This window comes from Gossypium hirsutum, chromosome A01 (assembly GCF_007990345.1).
Source record: "Gossypium hirsutum isolate 1008001.06 chromosome A01, Gossypium_hirsutum_v2.1, whole genome shotgun sequence".
Classification (NCBI taxonomy): domain Eukaryota; kingdom Viridiplantae; phylum Streptophyta; class Magnoliopsida; order Malvales; family Malvaceae; genus Gossypium; species Gossypium hirsutum.
Genome location: NC_053424.1, coordinates 7,761,323 through 7,788,077, shown reverse-complemented (window position 1 = coordinate 7,788,077; position 26,755 = coordinate 7,761,323). Strand labels below are relative to the sequence as shown.

General features: G+C 29.5%; 2 protein-coding genes across 4 annotated transcripts; one reads left to right on the top strand and one right to left on the bottom strand.

Annotated features, from left to right (window-relative positions):
* Positions 1-14,165: 14,165 nt before the first annotated feature.
* LOC107918035 (VQ motif-containing protein 19) lies at positions 14,166-15,356 on the top strand. The gene is made up of 2 exons (XM_016847530.2): positions 14,166-14,323; positions 14,412-15,356. Exon 2 carries the CDS (start codon positions 14,456-14,458, stop codon positions 15,215-15,217), a length of 762 nt encoding a protein of 253 aa, XP_016703019.2. The 5' UTR covers positions 14,166-14,323; positions 14,412-14,455; the 3' UTR covers positions 15,218-15,356.
* Positions 15,357-17,450: 2,094 nt separating this feature from the next.
* LOC107917240 (probable bifunctional methylthioribulose-1-phosphate dehydratase/enolase-phosphatase E1) lies at positions 17,451-25,862 on the bottom strand. Of its 3 annotated transcripts, XM_041075410.1 has the most exons (12): positions 25,326-25,862; positions 24,146-24,282; positions 23,583-23,678; positions 23,327-23,446; positions 23,012-23,101; positions 22,574-22,756; positions 22,205-22,357; positions 19,348-19,497; positions 19,169-19,270; positions 18,237-18,346; positions 18,030-18,148; positions 17,451-17,651 (listed from the first exon to the last, which is right to left on the bottom strand). In XM_041075410.1, exons 1-12 carry the CDS (start codon positions 25,510-25,512, stop codon positions 17,560-17,562), a joined length of 1,539 nt encoding a protein of 512 aa, XP_040931344.1. In that variant the 5' UTR covers positions 25,513-25,862; the 3' UTR covers positions 17,451-17,559. The 3 variants fall into 3 exon arrangements, with proteins under 3 accessions (XP_040931344.1, XP_040931350.1, XP_040931345.1); XM_041075416.1 differs by lacking the exons at positions 17,451-17,651; positions 18,030-18,148 and having other exon boundaries at positions 18,237-18,329; positions 25,326-25,705; XM_041075411.1 differs by lacking the exons at positions 17,451-17,651; positions 18,030-18,148; positions 18,237-18,346 and adding an exon at positions 18,602-19,053 and having other exon boundaries at positions 25,326-25,706.
* Positions 25,863-26,755: the final 893 nt, after the last annotated feature.

Sequence of the window (26,755 nt, the reverse complement as noted above, 5' to 3'; positions counted from 1 at the left end):
GGCAACCACTAAGGGAGAGCACAAAATTACCTTGAGGACACCATTGAAGCCAATTTCCAAGTAATTTTTTACCAAGGTTCAAGAGTCCAAGTTGATTTTTAAGGGAGTTATTCTGGATTTCTTTTATTCTAGTGGTTATATTGTACTTTTGGTGTTACTCTTACCATGATGAACTAATTCTCTTAATATCTAGGGGAGATGAACCCTAGGATGGATTCTATTGTTTAATTTCTATTTTTATGCAATAAAATCTTAAGTCTCTTTATTTTCAATTATGAATTTTTATTATTTTTAGGTTAATAATTTTAGAGTGTTAATTCATGTTTGATGTGGATAAGTCTGAGGTTGAATAGACCCTCATTGTGATTAGATATTGTATAATTGAATGGAGTTGCATATAATCCTAGAAATAGGACAACATAAATCTATCAGATTAGAGTCAAATCTAATAGAGGGATCCATAGAGTGAATTAATACAATAATAAGAGTTTTAATTAGAAAAAATTTTCAATTAATCAACCAAGAATTAGTTGCTCTTATACTCAAAAGATATATTAACATAAATTGAGGATTTCTACAAATCAAAGAGCTAAGAAAATAAATTGCATAAATTAGATTGAGAATTATAGATGAAATCTAGCTGAATTTTTACCTAGGTATTGTTTTGTCACTTGATTGATACTTAATTGTTTTTGTGTTTCATTCTTAGGTGCATTCGTTAGTTAATTTAGATGGTTTAATTTAATTTTAATCAATCATTTGAATTATTTGGTTAAATAATAGAAAGACGATAGTTACTAGTAATTGTAGTTCTTGAGGGAATAATATTTGTGTTCACCATAGCTATACTATTAATTGATAGGTTCACTTGCCTTGGCTAGTTTATTAATTAGTTTAGTGGATATCAAATATCCTTGTCAAATGTGTGTTACCCTCGTAGAATATCCATGATCTTTTTAAGCTAAATCCATTAATCTAGCTAATTCAATTTATTTTATCTCATGGTCATCATTGTATCTTTCGCAATGGAAATTATCATTACTCATACCAATAATGATAAAATCATTTGTCGTAGACAAATGACCCTCGATTAGGTTCCATTTTTAATATATCAAAGTAAATGAGTTCTATAGACAGGGTCAGTTACTCAAGATTAAAGTAAGTTATACCATGAAACATCACAAGTGAATAAATCTATAAATGAATCTAAAATAAGTTCTACTTGGTCCAATCTGATGTACTATCAATTTTGACAATCACACCTATATCTCTATTTCTAAGAGTCAATCACTTCGATAACCAAAACAAATTATCTCTCAAATTGGACTCATATGTAACATAATAGCCTCTTGAATCAATTGTTTAATTTGATTCTTATTGACCGTGGACAAATTAGATTACTTACTAATGTAAGTTGTCTTCTTGTATCATAATCTATGTCTTATGATCCAACTTACTATTAGTTAAATCTTAGGTAATCAACGAACCGATATTTACTTTATATAGAGATGATGAATAACATTTATGTATTTCCATGAATAAGCAATTTGGTCATTTCAGTAATTTATCACATATGATGAAATTATTGCGCTAAATGCACAAAAAACCAAACATAGAGGCCAATTTAAAAAAAAATTGTAATTTAAAAATGTTTGATACAATTAACTCAAATAAATTGTAACACAATTAATTCCTGAATTTTCGAAAAGTAATGAGATTTTTCTTTCTTAATTCAATTCAATATAATCATTCCTCTCATCAATCATCATCGTCATCCTTTTCTTCATTTGTTTACAATTCTCCCCTTTTTTTCCCAAACAAGAAAAAAATCGGTGGGGTAACTGTGGTTGGCTATTGGGATCCGTAAGGCTCAAATTTCAACGGTTGTTAGAGATATGGATTAATTTCACTAAATTCCTCAAACTATGATACAAATTCTAAATTAATCCTAAACTTCAAAATATTCTAATTGAATCCTCAAATTATCAATATTGTATCAATCACGTCTCTTTATCAGCCTTGATATTAGCTTAAGCATAAAATGTAAGCTCAAATAAAATGCAAAACATATTTAAACACATAAATTAAATTGTAAATATACATATACCTATTATATGGACAACTTAAATATAATGTGTAGAAAAATAGTCATCCATGATTTCCTTGGCTCTCTATTTTTCTAAGACATCAAATTAAAATTGTTTACGTTGTAACTACACCCGTATTTATAATTTTATTTATATATTTTAAAAACATTTCACATTAGATTTAAAATGACATTTAACATTTAATTTAATGATTAGAATCGATGAATCAACCTATTTAATACAATAAAAGTATTTTAAAGATCTAATTAGATTTTTTTAAAGTATAAAAATAAATTAAAATAAAAAAGAAAAGAAAATACAAAGTATAGCCCACTTAGAATGGAATTTCAAGGAGTACGATGTCTTAGATGATACGAATCATGATGATGATGATTAAAGATTTTGACTTTAAAATAAACACACAACAGCATATATAAGTATATATATATATATATGTATGAGCAAAGTTGAAAACTATTCATGAACCTTGTTTTGTTTTTATTAGCAAGAATAGTAAGTGGTCCTCCCCCCCCCCTTTCCTCTATTTTGTCTCTAATGTCCCTATTGGACGAGACCTATGGCTATTCCATCCTTTAAAGAAAGAAAGAAAAGGGACCTATTCCAACATTTTATATTTTAATAGTCTTTGTCTCTGTTCATAGTGTGTTAAATATGTTATATCTTGTTTTCATAAAACTATTATGCTTCATATATGTTTTCTTACCAAATTTTGAAATCTTTTTTGCATTTTATATAAAATTGGTCAAATATCACTTTTAGTCCTTTTACTTCATGCATTTCTGTCTTTGTTTTTTTTGCATTTTTACTTGAATTTCTTCAATAATTGGGTCCTATTTTTTTCTTTTTGTAATTTTGGGTCCAATAGTTAATATTGATGATTACTCACCCAAATAGTTATTTTGGTATGATGAATTGGAATAAATCTTTTTTTTAAAACATCAACTACCAAAATTATTAGCCGTGATAATTATTTGGACTAACTAATAACATGGTTTCCCCCTTTTTCAATCATTATAAGATAATGGTAAAATTGCAATTTCAATTTCTCTACTATGCTCATAACTAATAACATGGCTATCTTATTATTTTACTATCATATCCTTTGTATGCTGACAAGTGTCTAAAAAAAAAGAAAGTTATTTGCAGTTGAAAGGTTAAAAGTGATTTTTTCAACTATTTATAAACAGCTTGAAAAAAAAAGAAAAAAAAGAAAGAAAGACTATAAACGTGACAAAGTGACATGACACCATATATTTCTATAGATTATATTACAATGTTCAAGTTTCAATTTTGGTCCCCATACTACACTCAAATTTATACTTCAACTTCTTGACATAATTTGGTACCTAAACTTTTACAATGCTATTGATTAGCCCAAATACTTTATTTTGATTAAAATGATGATGTAATTTTTAAGAGTTGTTAACATCATCAAATTTATCTATTAAATTCACGTCCATTTTAATTTTTTTGTTACATAGTTACCGTGTGAGTATTTTTAAAAAGAAATTAAAATGTCAGGCCAACGAATTTAATAGAAAAAAATAATGGTGTTAACAATTGGAGTTAAAATTTTAAATTCAAGGACTAAATTTTTAAAAATAAAAGTATAGAGACTAAATTATAAATACACAAAGAATACAAAAATTTAAAAAAAATTTAACTTTTAAAATTTATTCTATAATTTAATTAAAAATAATTAACCCAAGGTAAAATATAATAGTGAGTAATACTAATTATTAATAAAAGTAATATTTAAAAGTTTTTGTGAGGGATTTTCTAATTGTTTGCTTTTGTAAGCTAAAATTGATTTTTTGAAGAAAGGCTAAACAATATTTTCAAAAGGCAGGTTTTGCCTAAAATTTGACTTTAAAAATTATGTGATTGAAAAGCACCCTTTATCAATCAATAAAGAATAAAAAAGAAGAAGTTAAATATCATTAATCTTGTTTTGGAGTGAAAATAAGTTACTCTTCTTATATATATTCTTTAAACAACGTATTTTAATCAAATTTGAAATATAATCTCTCAGTTAAACTTTGTTTATTTGTTATTGTCGAACTCTAATTAGTCTAGATTATTTTATTATTATTTGACTTACAAACTTAGCTTATAAATAATTTTTTTTACGACTGATAATCTCTCAGTTAAACTCTGTTTATTTGTTATAGTCGAACTCTGATTAGTCTAGATTATTTTATTATTAGTTGACTTACAAATTTAGCTTATAAATAATTTTTTTACGACCTTAAAAAATACACTCATTAAAGATTAAAACTCATAACATGTAACACCCCCTAACCCTATACCGTCACCAGAACAGAGTTACGAGACATTATCAGTCAGTACAGTCCAATTTCGGTCATTAATTAAAATAAATATTCACACACATCCTAGTTTTAAGATGTCGTCCCTTTAATGGGCCCTCGCGGTCCAATATGAACAGTAAATTCAATTCGGGACTAATTTAGAATCACTACCAATTTTTAGTAAATTTCAAAATTCATACTACATACCGTTGCCAACCATAATTTACTCATTTCATCAATACTTTTACAACCTAAATGACTCTCATTAAACATCCTGAGTACATGCCATTATCAATACTCAACATACTTTACCTTAATGAATTCGGTATCGTCTTAGGATGCTGATTCAACGTACTATCTTTACTTAACCTGCGCACGGAAACAAACCGTACGCTGAGTATGGTATACACAGTGGTATTTCTATAATCCGAACAATTAATAATATAACAAATACTTAAGATCATAATAACAGTTACAATTATTCAATTATTTATTCATAGATAAATTTTAACTACTTACCATATAAATTTTATACAAATCATATAATAAACACAATAACATAATTGTTCAATTCTTAACTAAATCCATTATTATTTACTACATTCTTTCACTTACTACTCGGTATAGCTTTCCTTAATTTACGCACAATTCAATATCATTAAACTATATTCAACTATACACTTATCAATCATATTCCATTTTAATTCATTTCAATAACAGTCAATTTCATTTATATCATATCAACTTACTATCCCTGATAGCTTTCAGTATATACATACGATTCATATATCTCAAATTACATTTCAATTCGTCAAGTGGCATCATATATCATCAATTCGAACTCCAATCATTTCATGAACCTTTGGTTCATATTTTCAATTTCATATCTAAATTTTCAATTCTCAATTCAATTTCTCGTTTCATTTCAATAGCTTGATCAATCAAATTTATTCGATTTATCTTTCACTTATTTACCTCTATTAACAAACCCAGACTTTGACGGATACACGGATTCCAACCCAAACACACCAGTACGACACATTGTGCCTAAAACGGTACATAGTACCTGATCAGTATACGACACATAAAGTGCCTAAAATGACACACGAGGTGCCGATACGACACACGAGGTGCCTAAAATACGACACATAAAGTGCCTGATCGATAAAGCCGGCAAATCCCGTACACTTTCAGATCCTATGGCATGCTAATTATATCCGACTCAGCCCGACTAGTTAATAGTGTATTTCATTCACTTTCTCAATTTAATAATTCTTTCATCAATATACCATTCTGATAATCACATATATTCACCCATTTTCACAATTCATACAATTTCATTCAATTCAACAATATATTTCAATTATTCACATTAATTCATAATTCAATACAATTCAATTCACTTTTCAATATCAAATATTCAAATATCACAATCTCATATATTCATATCAATTTTCTCATATTTCCAATCAATATATTTTTCAATATAATATTCATTCAATATTCAAATTTCTACATAAATCATATATATTATATAATTCAATCAATATAAATTCAATCAAAATAATTTCAATCAATATAAATTCAATAAATTCATCTCATACCAAAATCAATCCATTCCAATTGTAAAACATCATAATTCTAACACTAACAATTGCCATATGTATATAAATATAACAAATAATAACTAAGTTCGGATTATAGAAATACAAACCGTAATTTTCGAACTAACTCCCGTTGACTTTGTCTTATCCTTTCTTAGTCGAGATTTCCGATACCACATTGACTATTAAAGCTTAAAGCTTCAAATCTTCAATTTTCCCTTTTCTCCCCTTCTTTCTTTCTTTTTCTCCCCTGCTCTCTGTTTCATTTCATTCTGTTTCTATTTCCTTTCATTTGCTTCTTTAGTTTATATATATAATATAATATAATATAATATAATTAAAACATAAAGTATCTTTATTATATAATAATATAATAATATAATAATATACGAAACATAAAAAAAAATCTTAGATTTTCTTCACGATAAACCGCCTCAATTTATACTTTTTGTATAATTTCCCTTTTAGTCCTTTTTATTTTCTTTTAATCTATAATTCAACTTTCACACTTTATTCAATTTGGTCCTTTTACTTAATTACTCTTAATTAAATTAAATTCACTTAATTAAACTCTAATTAACCACTCATTTTACTTCGCAAATATTTTTAATAAATATTTACGAATCCGTTTTTTAGAAACGGAGACCGAAAATACACTTTTTCGGTAACGGTAAAATTCGGGTCATTACATAAAATTTTTTGGAGAATTTTGTATTTACGTTTTGAGGGTTATTTGTTTTCGGGTTTAGTTTTTTATCTCAAATTTTTGTACACTTCGTTCTTTTGTCATTATAGTAAAATTATATTTGTCTATGGTTTTTTTTATCTTTTTTGGAGAGATTTTTTCATGTTAAATTCGCGCATTTAATTTCTCAATTTCTTCTACTATTTTTTACTTGTTCATTGCTTAATCAAGTCAATCTCCAACAATACTTATATTGGGTTGAATAATAAAAAACTTAATACTCTTTAACCAAAGTATCAAGTTAGAGTGCTATGGATAGGAAAAACATCATTAGAAAATTTTTTATCCTTGTTTAAGAATTTGATCTAACTTGACTCAGTTTAATTAGAATTCAATATGACTCTTATACATCAAAAAATCAAGATTATTATTTTTTTTTGGGTAATGGATTACTTCTTCAACCAAATTCGGTCAACAAAGACTAAGTTAAAAGATTGAATGAAACTTCAATATCATACATGAAAGTGGTTGAATTAAACAACTGACAATATTTTATTGGGGTGCATTTTCAAACTTTTTTTTTCCCAATTGTCATTTGACTAACCCATTAATTAATTGGATTTTCTTGGTAAATATATAGAAGTTTGAATATGAAAACTTCATATATTTAATAAATACAAAATTAATATAATAAATACACCATGAATATTCATTTTTATGATAATTTATATTATTCTCTCAGTTGGTCTATCCCAATAAGTTCATTAAATTTTTTGATTTTAGTGATCAGTTTTTTATTTTAAATTTCTTAATTATTGACAAAAGGTTAAAAATATATTTAAAGAAGTTAAAATGTTGTATTTCAACATTTTTTTATAAATTTTATTTAATCAAAATATTTAAAATAATATAGCTACAAGCTTTAAAATCAAAATAAAAATGGTCTCAATTAAGTAAATACAATTGGTAAAAGAAAATACAAAACTACACAAATTCCATATCTAATTGCAATAAGGTGGAATTTTAGTAGAATTTTTTTTAAATATTTCACTCTTTTTTCTTTTTTTTTAGTTTTTCAAAATATCTATTGGAGCGAGCCCAGAACTTAATTTTTCGTATTCGGTAGGCCCATTAAAAGGTAAATGTTGACCACAAATTTTACAACTATTCTATATCCAGAATAAGAATTGAACCTTTGACCACTAATTAAAATATAAAGAAAATTTTACTCTTTTTCTTAATATCTCATTCATTATATATTATATATAAATATTTTTTTATGAGGATGATGATAACCCATTATTATCATTGTTGAGAGTAATTTAAAGAAAGCAAAACAATGTAGGGTCATGTAGCTTTGACTTACAACCATGTAATGTTTGTAATGGACAAATTCTCTTTTTATCACAATTTTCTTTTCTTTTTCCTTTTTCATCTAAGAAAGTAAAGGACATAAAAGTCAAGGTATTTAATTAAAATGTTTTATTTTATTGATTTTAAAATCCCACCAAAACACTCACCCACCAAGAAGAGTCTTCCCTTTTGTTCTCTTCAACACCTATTTAGAACCCTACATTTTTAATTATCAAACCCCTAATTTAAAACTTCAAATTGGGAATTTACCTTTTAATTCCATTTGTCCTTGTCAATGTTAACATATTCTTTTAACAACAACACAATTATAGTAACTTATATAGTTTTTTTTTTTCACATTCAATAATAAAAATTACATTTTACCCCTACAAATAATAAAAAAATAATTTAATCTTTTAAAAATTATAAATATATAAACTATTAAAATGGTGAAATTATATTTTTACTCTTGTATAAATATATAATTTTTTTTTGACATCACCCCTTGTTATTGGTACTACTTTGATACTAATTGCATCAGTTAGTACATATTATTTCAATAATAAACTAATCAAATAATTTAATTCTCATTCTAATTAAAAATTCGGTATATTTTAACCTACTTTGATCAATATCAATGTACGAGTGCTTATAAATTGATACACATTTTTTATATTTTAAATATTTTTTATCTTAATCATTCTTATTTTTTATAATTATATTAAAAATAAGATATGATCATTAAATTAAATTATTTAACCTCAAAATATAGCTAATGTATATTAAGAAACTAGAAATTAGATTATAAACCTAAATACGAAAAATATTTTAAAAAGAATACCTTCACTGAAAAACTTAAGTTTAATTAAATAATAACATAATTTTGGCGAAAAGAAGGTGGCAGTAAAGTGAAATGGAATTTAAGTGGCCGGTTTCTTAGCTCAAAGTTGAAGCTAAAAAAATAAATAAAATAAAAGGGTTTTACTTTGAGTGTGACGGTGTTAAGACAAAGAAAGAGACCACGTTTGGCGGTCCCAACAACGTGTCCTAACCAAAATTTAATTCAAAAGTAGGATTCTCATTAACTAATTAATTAATTAATTAGTTAGTACTATTCCAACATAAGAAAAAACCACTCATTTCTCAACTTGTTTTCTTTCTTTAGAAAGCAGATTTTAGTCAAGCCGGCCAAGCCCCAAATTTTTTTTAATATAATATATATCTATTTCTAAGTTTCCAATACTTAATCTACAATTTTTTTATTATAATTAATCAATGAAATTATCATTAGCAGCCTTATTCAATCAACGTAGTCAATACAATTAGTTTCGTGGGAATTTAGGAACCATAAAAATTCATTAATTTTATTATATGTTTATGATGGCGATTTGTGACTTGACTTTGAAATTGGGTATTATTAATTATTGCTAGTTTCTAGGAAGTTTCTTTGTTGAGTTGTGATTTGTTAGTGTAATTATCTTTGGTTTTGTCTCTCAAATTATGGATTATTACAACTTGGTTTTTGGAGTGATGTTGTAGTTTTTGTACCTTCAAGATAATATCAAACCAAACAACATTCCTTCAACCCCCTCCATGGTAAACATTTTACTTTTGAAAATAAAAGTAAATTAATTTAATATTATTTAGAATGTGAGATTTTAAGATGGTTAGAATATTGAAAATCAAAACAATGTAATTTTATTTTACGATGTGAGATTACAGATCGTAATTTAAGATAATATGAACTAAATTCCTCCAAAATTTTAGAATCTGACTCTCCCACCTTATCATTTATTATATCTAATTTTGTTAGATATTATCTAATATGCGTTGAAATCAAATTAATTAAGGATTGGATCAAAGACTTTCAATACAATCCAAATTTCCTTCTTTAGAATATCAGATTACGAGTAAGTAATGAATATTGAGGAGACATTAGCTATTTTATGTGGGGATGTGATTGTAATTTATTGTAACTTAACAAACCATATTTTTTGTATACATGACTAGTATAAGTTAGAAAAAGTATTGATAAGTAAACTAAAATGAGTCACTTAGCTTTTACATCCAAGTTTCCGAGGGGAAAGTCTTAGAGAGAGTGAACTTGTTTAGAGTATAAGAGTGATTGCAACTTGATGAGTAAGTGAAACTTAAATCACAACTTATCCTTATTGAAGCATAATGAATTTGACTCTCTAAGCAAAGATTTTGTAAACATTAAACGTTTCTGAACTACATAAACAAAGTTTTAGTGTCCATTTCTATTTTACTATATATCTTAACCTATATTTACAGAGCATAAATCAACGAACTCTCGGATTATTTTAATAGTTTTTGCCTGGAAAACATTGGTTGGTTGTGGTTTTAATGGAGGATAGTACTATACTACTATTAAAAGCAAATTAATGAAACTGCTTTATTTCCTTTTGGTTGCATAACTGGAATATGTTAGGCAGTCCACAATCTAAGACTATAATGATTTTGGTTTTGAAAAGAAAAAGAATTCGATCCCTTTTCACCAACAAGCACTGCTGTGTTTTGTAATGGAACTTTGGTCCCCTACCCTTCATTTCCCCTCTCCACAACACACACACACATATATATTTTATGTTTCCCATTTAATCAGAATTTGATTCTTTCTTTACATTTTTCTAGTTTAACTATATCTTTATATATTGAACATCAAGTTTTTCTTTTTAACAATCTCATCATTGTAAATTTTGATAATATTTCTTCTCTAACCTATAAATAAGAAGATAGTGTGTTTCAGTGTACTCAAATCCACATTCTTTTATATTGATAACAATACCTATACCAATTGAACTAAAACTCAATCTATTTAACCATCAAAATTTTAAACTAATAACCCCGTTTATTTACTCACCAGCAAGAAAAAAGTTTACTACACATAAAATATAAAAAAAATCATTTTTTGATTTTAATAATTCAACCAAGAACCTTATGCTAATATTATAGATGCAACAATTTGAAAACTGGATCCCATCGAATTCGAACCGAACAGATTCATTAAATAAACATTAGTATTTGGATTATGACATAAGAAAATTGTTCGTTTATATTTCAAAAGACAAGTGGGTAAAAGTCATGAAATTATGTCACACACTTGGTTACATGTCCCTTCTCTTGTTTCCCTTTCCTAAAATTATATTAGAGATATTTTTTATTATATTGTAGGTGAAATTTATAAATTGTTATTATATTGTGAGATTGGTTTAAATTAGTTAATTTTTTTTTCAAACCATTCATCGTAATATGGTCCAGTTTAATTTCATATATCATAGTTTTTAATTTACATTTCATAAACTGTTAAAATACTTTGATTTTTGGTTAATTTTCGCTTGATTTTTCTTACTCAACTTTAATATTTTGTTTTGATTGATATTTATCATTTTACTTTCGAATTAAAGATAAATTTATTATTATTTTACTTTTGTTTGTTAGAGCAGAATCTGTTATTCAATTTTAAATTTAATAATTTGAAGAAAATTAATTACTATTAAAAATTTAATATTTTATTTTAAGTAATAATTAAAATAATAAATTAATGAATATAAAACTAACAACTACTAAAAAAATAGTTTCACTATGTAAAATTTAAGTTAATTTATTAATTTTTAATAATTTATAAATTAACTTGTTAAATATTAAAATAAAACATTTTAGGTAATAATTTTCTTGTTAAATTTTTTTTCAAATCATTAAAATCAATATTAAGTGATAAATTAAATAAAAATAAAAAAATAATAGAAAAATTCAATAAATTTAAAGTTTATTTACAAAATTTAATTACAAAAAATAAAATAAAATTGTGTGATGAATTTAGCCATATTTTCGAAGTATGATAGAAAATATCAATTAAAATAAATATAGTGATATTTTAATATTTAATAGTAGTATGATGAGAAATTTATATTTTTACTTAGTTATATTTCATCAATATGATATAAGAAAAGTTATTAAAATGTAGTAGTAAAATTTATATGATACAAATTATAAATATAATAATTCAAATAAACATGTAATATCTTAAATTTGATTATAATAAAAAAAATAATCGTTTAGAATCTTATTTGATATATTTTTTTAACGTGGTACTTGTATTATTTTTTGTTTAATATTATACCTGTATTTGTTAAAAAATATATATTTTGGTACTCGAAAGTAACGGTATTAATTATTTAGTGTTTAATCCGGATTTTAGGGTTGATTTGATGAAAGCTAATTGCTAGTATTATTATGTTTGAATTTTTCAAGATTTTGTTAATTGTGAATTTGTTTAATTTTGCATGTAATTTGTACAATATAGTTCGATGAAAGTGATTTAATTTGAGTTATAAGGTTGATTTGATGAAAAATAACAGCGATTAGCTTTTGAATTAAATACTAAAAAATTAACATTGTTATTTTTGAGTACCAAATTAAATAATTTGTTTCAAATGCAAGTACTAAATTAAATAAAAAAGTACATAAATTACGTGACAAACTCAAGCATTTAAGAAAAATAAATCAAATATAATATAAATATATGTTTTTAGAGTATTAAGATAATTAAAGGAATCAATCCTCTTCCCTCTCTCACTGTACAAATTCTTTCTTATTTTCTGACGTTGATTTTTTTAACTCAAAACCCTTTTTGACATTCTTCGGTATACACTTTTTCGAAAGAAATTAAAGAGATTCGGGCTCCATTTTTTGTAATAAATATGCACTAAAATAAAATGTTTTTAACATTTAATATTATTGAGGGGAGGTTACTTGTCAAGTTCTTTTATCTAATGGAATTCATCAACCTCGTATTTTCTTTAAGTTGAATTGAAGTTTTGTCTCTTAATTCTATGAAGATTCAGAATGCTTGAGATGGGCAAATTCACTAGAGAGGAAGTTTTTTGTTAAATCCATATACTACCACCTACGGGAACGTAAGCATTCACGTTTAATAGGGTTTGAATCCATGCCACTTAAATGGCAATAAAAAGGCCTGTATACTATTATTTGAACTCACTCTATTGAACCCGTTGTCTCAATCATTTGAACTTTTCGCAGAGTCAAGAATTTAAGAGACCAAATTTCTGCTTGACTGATAGACAACACTGATTCATTGAGGAGTTTGACAACTTTGAATAATCGACATACCAAAAACTTTTTAAAAGAGTCAATCTCTCCTTAACAAATATCAAACATCAATTTGTTTTTTACCCTAAGAACTAATACTTTAAATGGAAAACATAGAAAAATTACAATAAAAAGAATGAAGAAAGGAAAAAAATAGAAGGAGAAACATAAGAGAATGAAAAAAAAATGGAATGATAAAAAAACATAAAAAAATTTAAATTATTCAAAACAAAATATATAGGGATCGATTGTGTAAATTAACCTAAAATTTTTGTTTGAAATGATAATTTAACGTGCAACGTCAGCTTACCGTTAACGACAATTAATGGCTTAATGACTAAAATGCTACAACACGATAATGAAAGTGACTAAAATGTAACCTGGTGTAAACAAAAGTGACTATTTTAGTAATTTACTCAATTATCTATTTTTTATGTGAACTTATTTTAATTTAAATCTTTATGAATCTTTATAAAAAATATTTTAATTTGGGTTGGATATTTTAATTTAGTTTGGATTATATTCTTAAATATTAATTCAATTACGTTATATACTGCTTAATTTTTAAATATAATTGATTTATATTGATTTTCATGAATTTAATAATTAATAATAATAAAATAAAGGAAAGTTCACAACATCTCCAATCCCATCAACACACACAGAGTTTAAGTAGTCAGGGCTCTGAAGTCAATAATGCCCAATGCCACAATTATATTCCTATTTATTTATATCAAGCATATCTATTTATTTTTATTTTTTTTTTATTTTTTATCTATATTTTTTTCAAATCTTTCAAACAGTTTGGCATAGGGTGGGCCAAAAGAAATTCCATATTCAACCAATACCCTTATCTTATAAATAATCCCAACCCCAAAATCCATTTTTTAAATTTATTTCCTTCTTTATTAAAGTAAAAATATGGTTTTAATAATAATTTATATATTTTTTAAAAATAATTAATAAGAAGTTCAATAGCCAGAGAAACCAGTAAATGAAAAAAAAAAACTAAAATAAGAGAAAAGAGAGAGAGAGAAAAAAAGAAAAGAGTAAAACTATAACCAGTTGTTCGCTGGAAATGGGATTGCCATAACACAAGAAAACAAATAACATATAATAAGCAACCTTCTGGTCTGGTCTTCAACAGCAATCAATCCTTGTTTTTCACTTCTCTTTTTCTGTTCTTCTCCAACCAAACAATTTTTTTTTTCTCTTACAGGGTGAAGGGGGGGTGTTAGAGATCACCAATCACCACACCCATCAATGGAGAATTCATCAAGGTTAGTACAAGACAACAAGAACTTGAACTTCCCATCATCCTCATCTTCATCATCTCCTTTAAACTCCCCACACAGCAATGGAACCAACCCCAACAACAGCAATGGGGGTGTCCAAATTCCCACCCCACCTTTAACTCCAATCCCCATCTCCAGATCTGAGACCAACCCTTACCCAACAACCTTTGTCCAAGCTGACACAACTACTTTCAAACAGGTTGTCCAAATGCTCACTGGTTCATCCGAAACTGCTAAACAAGCCTCCTCTAAGCCTCCAACACAACATCATCATCATCATCATCATCAACAAGATCCAGCACTCCCATCAAAATCATCTTTTCCTATACCTCCCATGAAAACCAACTCCCCCAAGAAGCAAAATTTCAAGCTTTATGAGAGAAGAAACAGTAACCTGAAGAACAACCTCATGATCAACACTTTCCTTCCTTCTAACAACGGTGGAGGTGGTGGTGGTGGTGGTGCTTTTTATTCGCCGAGGAATGCAGAGATCTTGTCTCCAAGCTTGCTTGACTTCCCAAAGCTAGCACTTAGCCCGGTTACACCATTAAATGAAGACCCTTTCAACAAGTCTTCACCTTCTTTAGGGAATTCATCTGAGGAAGAGAAAGCTATAGCTGAGAAAGGCTTTTACTTGCATCCATCACCTATGTCAACACCTAGAGATACTGAGCCTCAGCTTTTACCACTCTTTCCTGTTACTTCTCCAAGAGTTTCAGGCTCTTCTTAAACATATGTTAGTTTGAGAGTGATTTGTCAACTGGGTTTTGGCTGAAATTTGAGTGATAAAAAAAAAAGGAAGTTAAGAGGATCTTTCTTCAATTGTATGATTTGATCTCCCTTTGATTATGGTAAAGCTCTTCTTTTTACCTTCTTTCTTCATTTTACTTGGATTATGCTAACTAGATTATTCCCATATGAAAAAGATTACCACTAATCCTTTGTCTTGTTCTGTTTTGTGGTTGTTGTGACATTGTGTTGGCCAAGAAAGCAAGTCCTTTAATGTAACCTTTGCAGCTCTTTTCTGCTAAAAGGGTATAAGAAATGGAACTCATAAGTTCCTTTAAACCATGAACTCACTAAGATAATTTACAGACACTACAGTTGTTGTAAGAATACTGTTTATTTGCTTTCTTTGATGATTTGATTTCTATTTAGCAAAAGATCAAAAAGATGAAGATATTTATTTGTTTTTCAGAAAAAAAGTGAGGGAGGTGTGACTTGCAGAATGAAGACTTTTTGGCTGGTTTTAATAATGGACCATCATAGTTTTACAAGGATGTCTGTTTTTTGAGTCCAATTCACTGGAAAAAAAATAATTTTTGGGTACATTTTGTTCTTAAGATAAAATTGGAAAAAAAGTTGGAAACTTTAGTAATTGTTTTGTACTATGTAAAGAGTACTACACTATTGTCTTTGTAAACTCTATTCATTTACATTAGCCAAAAAACTTTGCAGTTGTTAATCAATAGTATGACAGACAACCTTTTCTATCATTTAAAATGGCCCACCATAACAATGAAAAAAAGATCAAACAAGATGTGACAATATTGGATCCTCTAATCTTTTAACTTTTCTACACCAAAATATTAAGTAGAAGGCAAGTAAATGATATATATGTATATTTTATTTTGAAAATATAGCAAAAGCAATCCCAACCCTTTTTCTTGGTCTTGTTTCTAACTAAAAACCCTTTTTTTTAATTGCTTTTTTCTTAACTACCACAACCAGTTTTGGTATGGTTTGATCTGTTTCAGCAGTAGTAAAGTGTAGTTAAGTTTGATGTTTATAGGTTTATAAAGACGAAGGCAAGGTTTGTAAGAAAACTGTTCCGTGAAAGAGATTAAAATGACCCACATGTCTTTAAACTTATTTTCAAGATGGAAGAGCAGTCTTTTTCATTTAAGTTTTGATTTAGTATGCAATCATATGCAAGTTTGGGGTTTTTTTTCATCTTTCTTTTTCTTCTTATATATATATTTTCCCTTTTTAATGCTATCTTTTTCTTGTCTTAGATACATCAGTTAGCAGTGTTCTTAAGAAATGTGAACACACACAGCAGGCTAAATTGGAAAAAAAGTGAACTGTTGTTATGATTATGATTGAAAGTGAAGTTTAAAATAAAACCCTCAAGAATGTTGAATACGGATATGTTTAATCTTTTCCAGATATGAATACTAGAAAATAATAATAATAAGTCGGAATAAAATAGATCGAGTCGCAGAAGCACTTGCACTGCACAAAGAACTGCCAACCAGTTCAGTGGGGGCTAAGTTCTGGTCAGCTATTTCTTTACTTTGCTTGCAAAACCCTAGGCTAGCTGGTTAAGGCTAGTTTCTACGTTTTCCTTTGAAATGAACTTCAAATATAGGAAAAAGGTATGCAAATTCGAACAAAATTAAAGACATTTCCTGTTTAAGCTTGTACTGAAATGAACATTTATAAATCAAATAATCAGAACTATTTTGTCCACCGTACTTCATTATTTATATACAGCATCTGCATGCATGCAGTTTCAACTGCCTCATTAGTCATTAGTTACTAGCATTTACAACTTTTATTGCACAGCTGAACCAAAATGTTCATTGAAACATATACCATTCAAAGATGTATTTTAATTGTGGTGTTTTCTTGTGCTGCTGGTAATTAAGATCCAAGGCATCCTTAAAACCTTTTCCGTACGATTTTAAGTGCGCATCATCTTTCAATCTCTCTAAACCCCAAATCCTAAACCCCACAGCAGACACTCTGCAAATGTAAAACCAAATCCTCCTTTGAATCATTATTGTCCCTGCAAAAGCCTTATTATGACATATAATGTTTGGTAGATATCTGGTTAGATACTTTATGGGGTGACAGAAGTACCCAGCACTTGAGTGTCTGAAAAATTAGTTGTCGTCCCCAGAATTGAAATTATTCCCATTACTCAGAATGAACGCACAAACAGAATTTGCAGCAATAGATTTTGATAAAAGGGTTGTAAGGAACCCAAGATTTATTGCAGTTAAAAAGTGATTTATTATGTATATGAACTGTTACAGTTGATGTTATTACAGGAGTACAAAACTTCTATTAGACCTCCAAGAAAGAGTTGATGGTCTTGAACCCATGGTTATCCGGAAGTGGACTGTTCCCCGGACGGACAGAGATTATAGCCTCCATACCTAATACATGGATAATCATGAATATGTTACAAGTATATAATATCACCTTAATTTCTAGTTCGAGTAACATTGACAACTTATGCAAGGGAGTGCAGTGAAATTTTAATATTTATATTATGGTATTTTGTTGTTTATGGAAATGATATGATTCAGATTCTCTTCTAACAGTGCAGCATATCTAAGGGGGAAATAAAAACAAACAGACAAACCAACAAAAGAGAAAAAAAGGAAGAAAGAGTATGAATAAAAGTTTCATTTACTTTGGACAATGATTTTATATCTCAGAATATGGACACTGAAGAAAAAAACAGAAACAGTGGAACCTATGACTTTTGTAATCTGGCATACACAGATGAAAAAATTGAGCAAAACAATTACCTGCAGCTTTTGCAGCAATGGCTTCTTGATAGATATCAGTCAGAAATAGTATCTCAGATGGCTTATCAACACCCAAAGTATCGGTTATTTCGACATAACTGCGTTTTTCTCTTTTGTTTCTGCAGGCAAGGAACGCAAAACGACGTGTCACCTTGAATTAAAATTAAGTGATAAGAATGGAAGCTATGATGGATGTTGTGAATTTACCCCACTGCAGTGTCAAAATATCCAGATAAATACTTTCTCAAATCACCAAATTTTGTATTTCCAAAGAGAAGCCTCTGAGCCAATCTGCTACCACTAGAATATATGTATACCTGTGTTTAAATGAGGAAGCAGTGGTTGACATTGAAATTGAACTTACAGAAAAATAGTCACGCTGTGTTACTTGGACTTAAAAATGAATACCGGATGTGAGTATGGGTCCAACATGGGAAATTCTACCATGAGCTCCACTTAAATTAGCTTAGGAAAAGCTTTTACCAAAATATCTAATGATTTACCAATATTTCTAACTATTTACTACCAATATTTTTAATGATTTACAATGTAAGAAGTATTGGTAAATTGCTAGATATTTTGGTAAAAGCTTTTCCTAAGCTTTTTTTAGTGGAGCTCATGGTATAAGTGCTGGTCCAACATAAGCATGTTCCATTTTCTAAGTTTTTACATGTATTTGGAAAATCCTTGGAATGTCATATCCTCGGACACACTGTTCAGATATGAGTCAATACAGGTACTTCAGCAAAAATGAAGAGTTGGAATAGCATAGTCAAGGAGTACCAATCTTTTCGGGAAGGAAAAAGGGAGAGGGTAGAGATTTAAAACGCTATACACTCAGAAATAAGAGAACGCATCCTGTTTCTGTGCTAAGAGATGGTACAACATTATGACCAACCAGTATCACTAGGGAAGAACAATTATATTAACTTGAACTTGGGTCTAGATCAGGTCCAAATGGACGCAATCAACTGAGAAGATTGGCTTCAGTTTTGCATAATGATTAAAACAGCTTGTGAAAACACTGCATCATGGAGTACATGCATACAAAGCAAAGACAAATATGGAATCCAGAACTTCATTCAGGAAATAAAAATGTAGAAAAATGAAGTCAAGAGTAAAGGAAATATGCAAGATACCTTCACACCCGAAGCATGCCACTTTTCAAGGGCTTCTGGTACATCATCGAAAACTATTCCTTTGAGCTCATTGTTCTCAAATCCAGTTCGCCAGATATGACCCTATTTAGCTTCATATATCAGCTCTATCCCAAAGGTAAGCTTTAAAAATGTAATTTCTTTAGTTCTTTTTTGCTTACTTGCAATTGCTTCAAGGCTGTGATTTTTCGATCAGCTTTTATCATTGCTTCCACATTAGCAACTAAAGCTGCAATTACCTCCTCTTTTTCAGCATCCTCTGAGGGGATAGGTACAGCGCCAATAACACCTTGCTTCAAGTCATCTTCAACCTGTAGAAAACTTGTTATGCATTCAATATAGACATCTGATTTAGGAGTCAATTTAGAGTTCTTTGGTTGCTAACTAGTATGGTCAATATTGAATATCCCATTGACAAAACTAAAGAATAGAGGTTAACAAGTATCCTTTCATTGTCTAGTTTCATTTTCTACGGTTTAATTTTAATTAAGAACATAAAAGTAAGACTAAAGAAACATTAATTCCTATTTTGTAGCATGTGCTATATCAAGGGCTTGACAAGAGATGCTAAGTCCAAATGTCCATCCAATTCGCATCTCTCAAACCATGTCAAGCAAAACGAACACTCCAGCAAAAAGCCAGGGTCTCACAAATAAAATATTTAAAAAACTAAAATGATTTGGAAAATTAACAGATCATCAAAGAAAATACATTCCTTGCAAATATACAACAAAGGTTCAAAGTATCTAGAAATTAAAATGGCTCTAGATTTTAGGAACACAGTTCATTTTTGAAAGTATGATCATGTATTGGGTATATCACACAAGTTTGAAAGCACACCATTTTAGGAAAGATAATGGGAGTCAATTGAATTAAATTTAAGCATCAAGGCAAAAGCTCAGCCAATCCAACCAAAAATTTGAATAGCTCATATTTGTTCTTCATTTGGTTAAGACTCCTAGAAGGAGTAATCAGTTTCAGTTCACTGGCAGAGCTTAACCAAAGCAATAAGCATATAATTTCCAGTAAGAAGCATCTACCAGAAGTGGTGTCCCAGACTCCAAGTGAAATCATATATGCAAGTCTCAATTCCCAAATTTCCATTATAAACATAGGAGTAAGGTGATATGGACACTTTAATTGCAATAGGAGTTTTTAGTTTTATTTATTTATTATATATCAGGTTTTACTAAGAGTTTTAGTTTTACTTATTTTATCTATTAGATTAGGTTTTTATTTCCTTCATAAACTCTAAGTTCGGAATTCTATTTTATGTCAATTGGGACTATTTCCTTTGTCATTAACAGTCTATAAAAGGCTGTCAATATGAAATAAAGAGGTAAGCAATTATTCTATCAAAAGAAACGTTATTTTGAGAGGGGGTTCAGTCAAGGACGAATCTGCCTTTAGAGTAACCATAGGTCGAAGCAAGAATTCTTTCTCGTCTAGACCTGTGACTAGATCCTACGCCAAGGCGCATAACCACTTGGTATCGGAGTCAGCTGTCATGGGTGACGAAAAAACTTTGACAGCCAAGCTAGAGGCATTTATGGAACAAATGGCTACAAGGCAACAAGCATTAGAGGAGCAGATGGCGATTTTATCTCTTTCGGTCCAAAAGACAACGAAAGAGAATTTAGAAAAAAATAATGAAGAACAAGGCAGCAGTGGAGGCAAGAAAAGAAATTCAGATTCACAACACGGTGGGGGCATGGTGCCAAGATACTCCAAGATGGAATTTCCCACTTATGATGGTGTTGGTGATCCTTTAGGATGGTTAAAAAGATGAAAAAAATTTTTTGGCAATCAGCGGACCAGCGAAGAAGACAAAGTCAGCTTAGCTTCATTCCATCTCTTAGGAGAAGCACAATTGTGGTTTGATCAAATCGAGGAAGAGGAGGCAAATCTGGATTGGGAGCCCTTTAGAGAGTGTTGTCATGTCAGGTTTGGGCCACCTATGAGTAATAACCCCTTGGGGGAACTTGCAAACTTGAGACAAACTGGGACGGTAGAAGAATATCAACGCCAATTTCAATCACTACTCGCTAGGACTACTGATCTTAAACCTCGACAACAAGTAAACCATTTTACTACTGGATTGGTAGAGGAACTTAGAATTGATATTGAGATGCAACAACCGGGAAACCTTGGAGTTGCAATGAATATGGCTCGAGCTTTGAAATGTAAACAAAAAGTCTCTTCCAAGATGTTATCTCAAACCAATCTAAACTGGTCAACTTCCCAAAACACTGACAGCAATTCAATCATTCCAACAACTCAGAACATTGCAAAGGGAGGGGGACAAACAATAGAACCAACAGGGAACAACGGCAAAATAGGTTCTTCTGCACCATTTATTAAGAGATTGACACGAATAGAAATGGCGGAAAGAAGGGCTAAAGGGCTGTGCTATAATTGTGACGAGTCTTATTCCATGGGACACAAATGTAAAAAGGTTATTTTGGATAGAAGTACCAGGTGTTGAAGGCAAGCAAGATGATGATGAGATAGATGATTTTGGATAAGTTCTGAAGTTTATTTTGAATTTGAGCTTGAGGACAAGCTCAATTCCGAGAAGGGGAGTAATGATATGGACACTTTAATTGCAATAGGAGTTTTTTGTTTTATTTATTTATTATATATCAGGTTTTACTAAGAGTTTTAGTTTTACTTATTTTATCTATTATATTCGGTTTTTATTTCCTTCATAAACTCTAAGTTAGGAATTCTATTTTATGTCAATTAGAGAGGGGGTTTAGTCAAGGACGAATCTGCCTTTTGAGTAACCATAGGTCGAAGCAAGAATTCTTTCTCGTCTAGACCTGTGACTAGATCCTACGCCAAGGCGCATAACATAAGGTTTCTTATTCATTGACATTCAATTGTGGCTTAACTCTTAAAATTAATTATTTCCTCTAAGATGTAAAAAAAAAATTGCCTCAAGAAGCAAAGCCAAAAGGTTGAATCATGATGCAACGTAACATGATAAAAGGTTCAAAGGTCCAAATAAAATCTTACTTGAGAACGTAACAGCTTAATATCATCTTGGGTTTCAGCACTAGCATATGTTGCAGATAAATGCCTCCCGACGTTTTGGGCATAAGGAAAGAGAATATCAGTTACAAATGAAATAGGAGTGGTAGTTCCTTCAATGTCAAGGACAATGCAACGCTGCAACAAAGCAAAACATAGATGAGAGTGTTTTTCTGATGGTTGAATGTAACAATCTTCTTGTTCAGCAATAAAACAATCAGAGTCTACCAGTATGTCATTTGTCCATTCAAGTTAAAAGACAATCCCATATGGAAATTTTTGTTAGAGGGGAGATTATATCATGTATAAATCCTGAATTTAACCAATTGAAGGGAAAATATGTAAATTTCTTACTGGAAATGGCTTCCCATTACAATTTGAATCTGCTATCCTGGCCTTTTTTGACATGTTCATCCTGCAATCGACACTTGGGACTCCTTTAACAACCTGAATGGGGCCATGATCTGGGGTAGACCAGTCTAAGCCGAGTTGGTGAAGTTTAATAGCAGCATCAAAGAGGTAATGGTAACATTCACTCTGAAATAGTATGTCATGGCAGAAGTAAGCAACAGAAGATTACCTTCTGCAACATGTAAGAATGTATATCTCACTAGGAACGAGCATCAACTTTTAACAAAGGTTTTTTTCTTTTTACTATTCTTTTTACATTCTAATTCATATGCATACAAACTACTTTTGGCATCTGTAGTAAAGCCATGAGAGTGAGGCTCCATGAACACATTCTGAAACTTCCCTAGTTTGAATTCAAATGTATACACAAGTTTCACAAACCTGAGTTTTGGCACTAATCCATGAGTCTCCCCATACATATATGCCATGATTGCGGACAAGCACAGCAGTTATTTTAGGATAGGCTTCAATCTGAAAAATGTTAAAGTTAACTTCATTAGAAGGAAAGCACACTGAAATGGATTGCTAGTGAACTGCAATGAAGACAATATGTTCTTATTAGCAAAATGGTACTAGGAAATAGAAACACTTAGCCCTCGTTGATATATGGTATTTGATTATCTTATTCAGTTATATGGTCATCATAAAACAAGTCTCTTTATCGCTATTGAAAAGATCAATGCAGAAGGAACATACAGCTTTAGCAAGAGAATCAGTGAGCTCGTTTTCATAAGCTGTGTTCTCAATAATTGGGATCACAAGTTCATCATAGTAACCATGTCCTTGGATTCCTTTTATCATTTCCATATGAGTGATCTGCAAACATCCAAAAGAGAAAAAGTAAAACAATCACTAAAATAACACAGATGTGAGCAGTAAAGAAAGAATTTTGAAGTGAGAGAAATAGAGAGAAACGCAATTTAGAATAATATTACAGTCAACAATAACTTACACGAAACTCTTTCAAATGTGGACTGATCATTGTTGCAAGACAGGATTCCATTCCATGACTGTGGATAACAGCCCCAGCATCACGCATATGATATGCCTGAATTAAAAGGAAAAAAGAATACTGGTGACAAATAGCAGTTCTACTTTGACTCCTTAACAAAACCAAGTAATCAACAACTAACCCTTGGTTAAAAGTATTAATAAGAATCTAAGTAGTTAACGAGTTGTATTCCAGATTGGTAAAACAAAATTATGTCAACCAGTTGCAGAATGTAACAGATTAAGTAACAAATACGATTTACTTTTACAATGAAAAATTTAACAATTTAGCCGTAACAACCACAAGAATATACATCTTTTTACACCCTCCACCAAGTTTTCAGTTACAATAGGATCAAGAGCACCTAAACTAGATGAGAGCTAAATCTGCAGGTTATCAATTTGTGTCTGGGATCTTTAATCTATTTTTGCACCAAAACAAGCGAAACTTGGCCATCTTCTGATTTCAATCCAATTGTAGTTTCTTTTGTATGGTTTTCCTACAAAAACACAGATAATAGTTACCTTCATGAAAAGCGGAGCACAATCAGAGCATTTAGGAGGCTTATGAGGGTATGGCTTTGGAGAAGGTGAAGATATGATAGCCCCATCTCCTGATAATACATACATGTCCTCTGGTTCCATTCTCTCCTTTTGGACACCTATCAAATTACCAAGTCAAAAACCCATAGGTAAGCTATTCTAGAAGACAATACAAACAGTATCTCTTAAGCAAGATGCAAAGGAATAAATAAACATACAATTGAAGATGAATGACAACATACAAAATGCAATGAAAGACAAGTTCTATCCACAGGGCTGTCTACTGAGGCAAGTAATAGTAATGGTATCCACAGATTCATATGGTCGGAGTAAAATCAACACTCAAAATAGTAAAAGAAATGGCATCTCAAACTAATGGAAAAAAGAACAAACATTTGGGCTTGAAAAGCATATAACAAGTAGCCAAAAAGGCCATAAAAAGGGAGAAAGTTTGAGCTTAGATTAACCACAGCCCAGATATAAAAGTCATTCATGCTTGATAATAATATCCAAAAGCAAGAGTGTGAAGCAAAACAAAGAAGTGAGCTGATCAGCAACAGCTAAGTTACTAAACCCTCGTGATTAATAATAATAAAAAACACAAATTTGAGCTTCAATGACTTATAACAGAAGCTAAAAGAACCATCAAAAAGAAAAAAAAGACAGTTATTCAGCTTGAATAACAACAATCGCTATGGTTAAAATTCTAGATTAATATAAAGAGAGGGACTGAGCCAGAGTATGGAATGCCCATAAGGGAAAAGAACCGAGGGAAAAAAGAGAGAAGTAAAGCGCTAAAACAATAACAACCTATCAATTAATTATAATAAATTCAACTTAGAGTTAGAACAACAAAACCCAGAAATAAAAAAGTTAAAAACAAATGATCCAGCAACAATAACATGATTCAACGATCAAGTTCCCAAATTAATGATTAAAAAAAACTAGAATTTTGAGCTTCAATAACAAACAGTCATGACCGAGAACCAAAATATCTAGAAAAAAGACATAATTAATCTACAATAACAATGATCCAGAGATCAAAGACCCCAAATTAATAAAAAAGAGAGAGAGCTTAAAACAAACAGATTCGAGTTTCAATACCAAATATTAAGAAGCCAAAAACAAAAAAAAACACGAGTATTGATTGAGGAATAGTTACCAGAAGGGGACATGAGGATGAGTTGTTGAGGCTTAGGGATAGAGCTATCATGGACCTTCATGGTGATGCTGCCACCTGTTCCTGAGACCCATCCAAGACTATAGAACTGGCGACAAAGCTCAGATATCAAAGATCTCGCCCCCTTCACTGGTTCGCTTTCCAAATAAGCTTGTGAAACACTCCCCATATCAACGCCTCCGTTCACTACAGCCACTGCCAAAACAAAAGGCCTCTCTCTTTATATATATAGGTAGAACAAAAAGCAGAATCTTTAAATAAACCAAAGAAAAAAAAAGCAGAGTTCTGCGGGAGCTTTAAAATATGCCCTCTAAATAGTAGTAAGAAAAGAATATTAAAATGTTGAATCAATGTTAAGCAGTGGGACAAGACAAATTGTGCTGGACATGTTTTAGTTTGATTCGTTTAATGAAAATACGATGTTTTGGTCCAGTGATTAATTTAATTAGAGTGTTGTGAACGAAAATAGGATGGGAGTTTGGTGAAAATAAAAGATAAGAAGGTAGTTTGGTGAGTGTACTTTAGGGGTTACCAATGGCAATGGCAGCTATTGACTGCACCAACTTGGCATTTATGACTGGAACTTTATTCATGATTTTATCACATTTTGGGCGATGGTCAAATTAGGTGATTTTGTTTTATTCTTGAGTATTTGATTTAGTGTGATTAAAGTGTTATATGGATTAAACTATTATGATTTTTGTTCGAAAAAAATATTAAAAATTAAAAAGAAAAATTTAATCCGACATTAAACTATCGAAAATTGATACAAATAATGTGACATATTAGTTTCATATAATCTCATCTCATGTTACATTAGAATTTATTGCTTTATTTGGGTTAAACTCACAATTAATTTTTTTTCTTTGAAATAACATTTTAAGTGAAACAAATTTTTATATCAATTTTATGATTTATATTTAAATTCATGATTTTTTTAAATTTTTATTTCTAATATAAGACTAGCCACTAAATTCATTAAGTTGAATTTTGTTATCTTTAAAATCTTATGTGATAGACATCAAAGACAAAGCCAAAGATTTTCTGGGGGCAGGAGGCGAAATTGAGTTATATATTTTCATGAGAATTAATGTAATTTCGCCATTGTATTAACATATATCTTTGTAGTTTTTAGGATTAAATAATTTTTTATTATTTTTTAGGGCCAAATTATAATTTACCATTTATTTACTTAAAATTTTATAACATGTAATAGAAAAATCATGTAATGTCATGTTAGATTATTATTTTTACATAATACTCGTAAAAAGTTACATTATTTAGTTGATAAATTTAATAGATATTATTTGAGTCGGAATTGAAACTTTAAAAAATTAAAAAATAATATAAAATTACAATTTAACATAATATAAAACTGATAGATTTCTATTATATCATTTGGGTAACAACTA

Bases quoted from the DNA above. Each gene is read 5' to 3' on its own strand.
- LOC107918035 (XM_016847530.2), top strand. From the start codon at position 14,456: ATGGAGAATTCATCAAGGTTAGTACAAGACAACAAGAACTTGAACTTC.
- LOC107917240 (XM_041075410.1), bottom strand. From the start codon at position 25,512: ATGGGGAGTGTTTCACAAGCTTATTTGGAAAGCGAACCAGTGAAGGGG. The intron at 23,102-23,326 runs GTATGTTCCTTC...AACATTTTTCAG, and splicing joins CTGATTCTCTTGCTAAAGCT to ATTGAAGCCTATCCTAAAAT. The intron at 18,149-18,236 runs GTAAATTCACAA...CCTTGCCTGCAG, and splicing joins TATTTTGACACTGCAGTGGG to AAACAAAAGAGAAAAACGCA.